We start from the raw sequence: 9,030 nt of genomic DNA, 5'->3' as shown, positions 1-9,030 counted from the left end.
CCAGCATATTCTCCTTTAGCAAAGTACACCAAAAGTCATCATACAGAAAAAACCTGCAGATGATAAAATGTTTAATAAATGTGTTGAATATCAGTATGAATGTAACTCTTATGATTTCTCTCTGCATTCAGTTGAGAGCAAATCTAAAGATATATAGCCGGTGAATACTGAAAATGTATTTGGATTATGTGTCCAAAGAGAGGGGTAAGAAATACATGCATATATTTCAGCTGTATTCTGTCCAGTAATGTAGATGTTGGCAGAGGTATTTTTAAAGTATACAAAAGTCCTGAATATGTAGTTCCACTTATTAATGATTTAGATCAGTTTTGCATGTGTGCTCTGGTTAAGGAACCTGTTCTATTTGCTCCCCACACTATACCATAATGACATGTATCCAAAACATGGTATCAAGTTTTTACATTGTAATGGCAATGAAAGAATAGGCTGTGGTCCTTCTGTACTTGACAGGGTTCACTGTGTAGAGGGTGAAATCGCAGAGAGCAAACCTGAAGTGCACATACAAAGCCATCTACAATAGTGTATGAATATTCATGTTTTTCATTCATTTAAAAATATACTTATTCTTTATATTCTTGCTTCCCGAATAAACAAAAAAATGCATCAACCTCTTATTTGTAGTTTGAATAATTTTATAACTAGAATCAATTCACTCAATGTGGGACCAAGTTATATTTTATGAGCACAATCAAAACATCACAAATTAATTGTGCAGCTTTTGACTTCTCCAGAACTCTTTATTAGGCTGGTCTAATAAACGTATTACTCTAACAGGGATTTTGGAAATTTTCTTATAGACCAGCAAAGATCCCTTTTCTATATTCTGTTCTTTGCCAAATCCAGGCAATTTCCTATTAAATGAAGAGCAAGTGACTTTATGCAAAATTAATGTTGTATTCTTTGTGATATTCACATAGTTGGACATTGCTGGAACAAGATTCTGAGTTTTACTCAGCAGTGCATCTTATCTGACTGTTCATACATTAGAAGAATGTAGGTGCAGTCAATTTTGCACTTGCGTCTTAAGAATTTAACATAGGAAACCAGCTGTACTCCATACTGAGTGTTATCCAATGTAATCTAAAGGTATATTCCCTGATATCAGAATATTCCTGATTTCAAAAACTGATTAAGAATCACCATTGTTCATATAAGCTTGAATTTATAAAGTGTGGAAGAGAAAAACCAGTTATATCCACACTACACATTTAAACTATACTTATACCACTTGGGACATGGGTGGCGCTGTGGGTTAAACCACAGAGCCTAGGGCTTGCCGATCAGAAGGTCAGCGGTTTGAATCCCTGCAATGGGGTGAGCTCCCGTTGCTCGGTCCCAGCTCCTGCCAACCTAGCAGTTCGAAAGCACTCAAAGTGCAAGTAAATAAATAGGTACCGTTCTGGCGGGAAGGTAAATGGTGTTTCCGTGTGCTGCTCTGGTTCGCCAGAAGCGGCTTTGTCATGCTGGCCACATGACCTAGAAGCTGTACGCTGGCTCCCTTGGCCAATAAAGTGAGATGAGCACCACAACCCGAGTTGTCCACAACTGGACCTAATGGTCAGGGGTCCCTTTACCTTATACCAGGGTTTCCCAAAATAAGGCCCGGGGCCCGGATGCGGCCCAATTGCCTTCTCAATCCGGCCCGCGGATGGTCCGGGAATCAGCATGTTTTTACATGAGTAGAATGTGTCCTTTTATTTAAAATGCACCTCTGGGTTATTATTTAAAATGCACCTCTGGGTTATTATTTAAAATGCACCTCTGGGTTATTATTTAACAATCATGGCTTCTACCAAATAATCCCTAAAATTGTAGTTTACTAAAGGTGTTAAGTTATTAAGAGACCCCTCACAGCACTCCAAGGAGAGGACCCCAAAATCCAGCCTAATGAGGACTGAGCATGCTCGCTGTAGGATAACCCCCGGCCCCCCAAAAAGGGTCCTGCAACTTTAATAGTTGTGGTGGTGGGATTTCTGCCGGCACATCTTGTACGGCAAGCTGGCTGACTGTTGGGGTGGGGAAATAGAACTGGAGTACCCAGAATGCTGCAAAATCTTGTACAGTATTCCAACACACAGCGCAAACCGGCAGCCAAACTACGAACCGCTCAAGATTATGAAAACCAAGAGGACATAAAAAGTATTGTTCCGATCACCAGTTGAGTCCCTAAAGGGAGGCAGGCAGGCATCGATGTGATGATGATACAAACACCATGAAGCAAACCCCGCTTAGAAGACCAACCGACCGCGCGGGCGGCGAGAAGGAAACGCATCTACCTTCAACGAGAGCCGCGGAGGATATAGGAAACGTGACAGCCAATAGCAAAGCAGGATCTGCAGCGGTGCCCGCCTCCACATCACTCTTATTGGATCGGAGGGGAAATGGGTGGGTGAGCGCGCCAATTCCGAAGTTGCGCCCCTCCAGAAGCTGGATGCCCTCGTTGTAGCGCTGGGTTTTCCCGCCCGCTTCCTCGCTATGCCCGCTGTGGTGACCGAGACTGAAGGCCCGAGTCGCGGGGAGTCCTCCGGCGCGGCGGCGGCGGCGGCGGCGCCTCACGGGGAGCTCCAGTACCTGAGGCAAGTGGAGCAGATCCTGCGCTTCGGGCACAGGAAGGAGGACCGCACGGGCACCGGCACCCTCTCCGTCTTCGGGCTGCAGGCGCGCTACAGCCTCCGAGGTGAGCCTCTCCTCCCTCAGCCCCGGCTCTGCTCTTTTATATCCCCCTCAGCAGAAGGAAACTAGGAGACGCTGCTCCTTCCTGCTAGGGGATAATGGCGCCTCTCGATCCTGTGGAGACGCAATTCGATACCTATCAATCAAGCAATCGGGAGCGTTGTGGGACTGACGACCATAAAAATAAAGCCCTAAGCTTGTTTTTAAAATGCTCCCTTTTCAGTTCCTCCCAGCTGCAGCGGCAGAGGAAGGACGCAGCGTTTCCCCGCCAAAAACCGGATTATTAACGGCAGAGCGCATTTTGAGTGTGTTTGTTTATGTGCGCGCTATTATTTCTGTCCCAGCTCCCGACCCCCCCCCCCGATTCCAGGATTATGGGCACAAGCTAAAAGTTAAATGTAAGAATCGTACCATTTCTCTCATCGTGGGGCCGAGGGGTCTTCGCCCCCCTCCCATTAAATATTTGAGCCCCCAAAGTTGATGGGCATTGCCATTCACATAGTGTGCGTGCACCACGCCTTGTGATCTTACCTGCAACCCCCCACCCCTATATTTTATTTAAGTTCGCACTCCTGTCATAGGCAGTCTGGAGCAATCCAAACCCCGGACTGCTTCTTTTGATAGAGGAAAGGGGGGTGCACGTTGAGCTCCTCAAGCTCAACTCTGGTCCTAAACCTCTGCTGCCTTGCGGGATATCTTCTGGAGAAGAAAAGGCTAAGGAGGAAACCCTACACAAATCTGTAGTGGAGTCCCTAAGATGGCTGGATGGCACCTTGTATGCCGCCTCCTGGCAACTCCTGCAGTCAAGCTGGTGCCAAATGTATTGCTCTGCTTTCCTTTGGACCACATCAGTGAGGTCGAGAGGCGATCTTGTCATCTGGGCAGCCCTGGACATCTATGCAACACTTGCGCCCCTGGGAGGTCACTTTGGAAATCTGATGCTTCCTGAAAGGGTGGTTTGACAGGTACATATGATTCGGTGGACATCCCTCTCTGCTGGCAGTGAAGCCAGAAATGGTATAGGCTGTGAATCCACCGGATTTTGCTGCTCTGATGTTACCACCATAATAGACCTGGATATGACATAGTAAATTCTTTCACTGGAGTCCATTGGGCCGAGGATAAAGGTTAAAGGGGAAATAATAAAACCATAATCCACCTTCTTCCCTTGCTGCAGCAAAACAATAGGGCTTTAGGTGTAATGGTTGGTCTACCATGGATTCTTCTTTTCTCTGCCCCTTCCTACAAATAGAATTGTTCTGTCCATATTTACCGTAATATTTGGTTTTCATTCCTCTTAAATGTGTACTGATGCATTACAGATATTCTCTTATCTGGTCTAACTTTCTTAATTATTTTCAGATAATTTTCCATTGCTAACAACTAAAAGGGTTTTCTGGAAGGGAGTACTTGAAGAGCTACTTTGGTTTATCAAGGTATGGTATGTAATTGGTATGTACTAGTATGCAGCAATATTCTATGTATTACTTTTAGTTCAGAACTAGTTGAGACATTTAAATTTTTACTGTGTGCTTGGTTTGACAAGGTATGATGGTCCTTTTTGTGTGTGTTCAAGTCTTCTATATCACCCTTGCTATCTATGTTCGTGTAGTGTTAAAAAACTGCAGAATGTACTATCCCACACACACTTCTGTACAGTACTGCCTTTTTAGCATAAATGTTCATAGAATTGCAGAATTGGAACATATCCCAAGGGTCATCTAATCCAACCTCCTGCAATGCAGGAAGCTCAACTAATAATTCTAAGGAATTCAGGAAGTATCTTAAAATTATGTTCTTAATTAACATGAATAAATATTTCCTTTTTTGCCCCAAACAGGGTTCTACAAATGCAAAAGAACTTTCTGCTAAAGGTGTTAAGATCTGGGATGCCAATGGTTCTCGTGAATTCTTAGACAAACAGGGATTCTTTTCTAGGGAGGAAGGAGACTTGGGCCCAGTTTATGGCTTCCAGTGGAGACATTTTGGAGCTGAATACAAAGATATGCATACAGGTAATGACACATTCCATTGGTTTCCTATATTGAGGTATCCTCCATACTGAAGACAGGATTAACTGCTTAATTGAAAATCCAGTATTCTAGGTACTGAAGAGATTATGGTAAAATTCATGCCTTAAATAGAACACATTTCCCCTTCTAGGGTACACCCCCCCCAAAAAATACAGCTGCTCTGGGAAAGAATTAATGTTCCTAAAAGATGCCTTTCTGCTCATTTGCCCATTTCACATATTATTGTGTGGGTTCTTGGGTAAATAAAGAGTACACAAAAGTATTTAGAAACTTAGCAGAAAGGTACTAGACATGGCTGCAGAGGGCATGCATATAGCTACTATCACAATCCCTTCCTTCTCACAGACTCCCACCTATCCTATGTTAAAGATGTGGTGGGGGTAAAAGGGTGTCAAAAATAGTTCTTCATCATTCAAGCCACTCCCATCAATAATAGTAATAATGGCACACATAAGTTCATATGGAAATCTGCATTGAGGGAACACAATAAGCAAAAAGTTATAAAAATAGTGTGAAATCACAGAATGAAGGGGCGGTATTACTGCAGGTTCATGAGCAAGGAAGAAGCAGCAGTACCAGAAAAAGCACTGATGGATTCAAGCTTGCTGTGCATTCAGAACCTTTGTGTTTCTTAGTAGAGGAAAATTATCTCACTATTAAGTACAGTGGTACCTCGGGTTAACAAATGCTTCAGGTTACAGACTCCGCTAACCCAGAAATAGTACCTTGGGTTAAGAACTTTGCTTCAGGATGATAACAGAAATCGTGCTCTGGCGGCAGCAGGAGCCCCCATTAGCTAAAGTGGTGTCTCAGGTTAAGAACAGTTTCAGGTTAAGAACGGACCTCCAGAACGAATTAAGTTCTTAACCAGAGGTACCACTGTAGTTTTGTAAATTTTAGTGGGGTAGTATAAATGATATGAATTCCCTCCTAAGAATGAACCTGACAATTGACGGTTTCACAGATAATTAAAAATTTATCAGTTGTCACATTGTCACACTTTTCCTTCCATATTTTCAGATTACACAGGGCAAGGGGTAGATCAGCTGCAGCAAGTAATTGATACAATCAGAAACAATCCAGATAACAGAAGAATAATCATGTGTGCGTGGAATCCTAAAGGTATGGTTATGGAATTAATTGTCATTGTACCTTGTAGTTGTGCATGATAATCCTGTTCTCAAAAACAGTGGAATAGCTTGCGTATGTTGTTTGTAAACTGACTTTTGTATGCCTTGGCTTTTGTATGCCTTGTGGTTATGATCAAAGTACATATTTTAAATGTATTTTTAAATAAAAAATGCACTCGGCTTTTTTTATAAAATAATCACCAAACTACTTCTGTGTTCACCTGGGAAAAGGGAAGCTGCCACTACAATACTCTACACAAAATGCATTAAGAACTGGCCAGTTCTTTAGAATTAAGTTTTAACATTCTTTTCCCTTTTTTGTCTTTTTCTAACAATGACACACTGTTGCTATGTTGGGAAATGGTAATTGCTACGGTAGTTTAAAAAACAAAGCCAACAAGATCATACTGTGGGTGGAGTTTTGACATTGGACATATCCTAATTTTTGCCGTGTTGTGTTTGCTTCTCAGATATATCCTCAATGGCCTTGCCTCCATGTCATGCTCTATGCCAGTTCTATGTTTTAAACGGTGAACTCTCTTGTCAGCTGTATCAGCGTTCTGGAGATATGGGGTTAGGAGTACCTTTCAACATTGCCAGTTATTCATTGCTCACTTCAATGGTTGCCCATGTTACAGGCTTGAAGGTATTTTTAATGCCTTTATCTATTTCCACTTTAAAAATACAAAATAAATAAACTAGAAAGAATGTAGTAGTATAAGAAGACTTGGATGGTATATAAATGAAAAACTTTTGAAAATTTGTACATGGTGTTGAACTTCAGAACAAGTTTCATATTTCTTCGACAGTGCTATTGTATACACTTCTCAGAAGTATGCCCTATTAAGTTCAATGTCACTTGACTCCCTGTTAAGTGTGTGTAGGATCTCAGCCTTCATTATTTGGATGGTGTCTTACCGTAAGAGTCAAAAATAGCGTGTTAGCATAATTTGTAGAAAAAGAATTCTGGCAGTGGTTCTACCATGTCAAGCATTTTATAGTCCAATGTGCTTGTATCTTCCACTGGCTGCCGTAATTTGAGAATCAGAAGACTGTTGTGATGTTGCCAAAAAGTCCTGAAAGTTAATACAGCTGCTGTTCTAATATTTCTGTTTATAAAAGCTACGTAGTTATGAGGAACTTGGGAAATGTTTGTAGCAAAACTAAACATCTCATCACTATAAGCCCAATGGATCAAGGTACAGATGTTCAAACTCCATTTCCTGTGCCCGTTGTGAGAAGCACTTGAATTTTCCATGGCTGTAATTCTGCACTTTGTGATCATACAGCACAGGGTGCAGAGCAACTCCCAGGTCCTGATAATTCTCCAAAAACTGCTTCAGTGTACAGTGGGGCAGATCAGTGCCAGACTAGCCAGCCTGTATCTTCTTGGTGCTAGCTTTTGTTCAGGTCCTCAAGTGCAACCTGTTCTTGCTTCAAGTGGGGAAAACTTGTGGGGTTCTGCTCTATCTTGCTGGGAGAGTGCTGCTCACATGTAGGATTTCTGTTAGTTGGCCCCACTGGATTAAGCTCAAGACAGAGGAATTATGCAGAGGCAGGGATGTTGTCATATGGACTTGCATACAGGATCGCACCATATGTGGGTGGCTGCTTCTTGAGCCAGTAGAACAATTTACCCACGGAAAGTAATTAATGTTAACAATTTATAGCTGCTACTCTAATGAGGTAGATATCCACTAGAAAATTATGAACTACAGATTTTATCTGGAGTATGCAAACATTTCTCCTTCATGTGCTTGCATTCAAACCAGTTCAGAATAAGGAATATAACATCTAATTTTGTGTGTCTTAAATGGCTTGCTCAGGAATCTGGATAGAGCAATCTTGCTTAAGAAATATATCAGCATGTACAGGGTGGCCCAAAAGTAGGTATACAATTAATTAATTAATTAATTTGCTGATATTGTGAATGATGAGAACTTGAGTCAAGAACAAAGAATGGATTTTAAAGCAGTATACCTACTTCTGGGATACCCTGTATATTCTTGTTCATTCTATTTCTAATATTAAGGCTGTGTTTCTTTTTTCTATAGCCTGGCGAGTTTATACATACACTAGGAGACGCTCATATTTACCTGAATCATATCGAACCTTTGAAAATCCAGGTAAATAGTTGGGCAAATAGCCAGCCTTACTACTCACACTGTGTATTTCCTTCCATATATTGAATTAGTTCAGTCTTTGAGTTAAAGGAATGATGGAATGCATTACTCATAGTGCTTGTCATTTGCTTAATAATATAAGAGCTGCTGAACATGACCAATACATTATGGATGTGATCTCCATGGGCTTTGAGTGGGTTGAACACAGCTTTCTAAAAGGTGAAAGGCTGTGCAGTTTACTGGACTGTTCACATTTCTGTAAGTGCTGGAGACAAAACAGGCACAATCTGCCCAAAATGTGACTTTAACATCAGCTGTTCCCCAGCATTGACTAATTGGGCTTATATTGGAGCATTTGTGGGTAGATATAGCAGCAGCAGAGCAACTACTGGTCATTATGTGTGCAGTTGATATTCCTAAACAAGTATAATGTTTAATTATACAAGTATTAACATGAAATGATTTAAAACAAATGTCATTGTGAAATTTGTTGCTAAAGTGAATACCCCTTGCATAATTAGTCTATTTTATATGAATGCCATCCCTCTGAAAAAACCAACTCTACTTTAAAATTTCAGCTTCAGAGGCAACCAAGACCTTTTCCAAAACTCAAAATTCTTCGCAATGTTGAAAACATCAATGACTTCAACGTGGATGACTTTGAACTAGAAGGTTATGATCCTCATCCGTCTATTAAAATGGAAATGGCTGTCTAGGTGACTTGTAACAGTGTTTACTTGCCTTAAGGTCCAATTTGCAGTAGTGCCCTTAGAAGAACCGTATTTTGACTTTCTAAATATTAGAAAATACTAAAGATATTTCATGATAAATTATCATGGTTTTCTTATGGAGTTTGAAGTATGCACTGTATCCAATGAAGTACTCCCCCCCACCCCCCCCCGAGGATACATTTTTCAACTTCACTTGCTGTGACAGGTTAACTTTCTAGGTTTTATAATAGAAAAGCACTTTCTACAATTTCTGAACTATGCAATAAAATGCACATAACATACGTACTAAAGAAATATATGTGTATCACCTGTATTGTGT

At 41.2% G+C, this 9,030-nt stretch overlaps 1 protein-coding gene across 1 annotated transcript; it reads left to right on the top strand.

Moving 5' to 3' along the window:
* Positions 1 to 2,037: 2,037 nt before the first annotated feature.
* Positions 2,038 to 9,005, top strand: TYMS (thymidylate synthetase). The gene is made up of 7 exons (XM_035125562.3): positions 2,038 to 2,698; positions 4,057 to 4,130; positions 4,535 to 4,709; positions 5,748 to 5,849; positions 6,328 to 6,503; positions 7,912 to 7,983; positions 8,559 to 9,005. Exons 1-7 carry the CDS (start codon positions 2,497 to 2,499, stop codon positions 8,694 to 8,696), a joined length of 939 nt encoding a protein of 312 aa, XP_034981453.2. The 5' UTR covers positions 2,038 to 2,496; the 3' UTR covers positions 8,697 to 9,005.
* The last annotated feature ends 25 nt before the right edge of the window (positions 9,006 to 9,030 follow it).

This window comes from Zootoca vivipara, chromosome 8, assembly GCF_965207765.1.
Source record: "Zootoca vivipara chromosome 8, rZooViv2.hap1.1, whole genome shotgun sequence".
NCBI lineage: Eukaryota > Metazoa > Chordata > Lepidosauria > Squamata > Lacertidae > Zootoca > Zootoca vivipara.
Note: the sequence above shows the minus strand (reverse complement) of the source record. Positions and strands in the feature narration are given on the sequence as shown.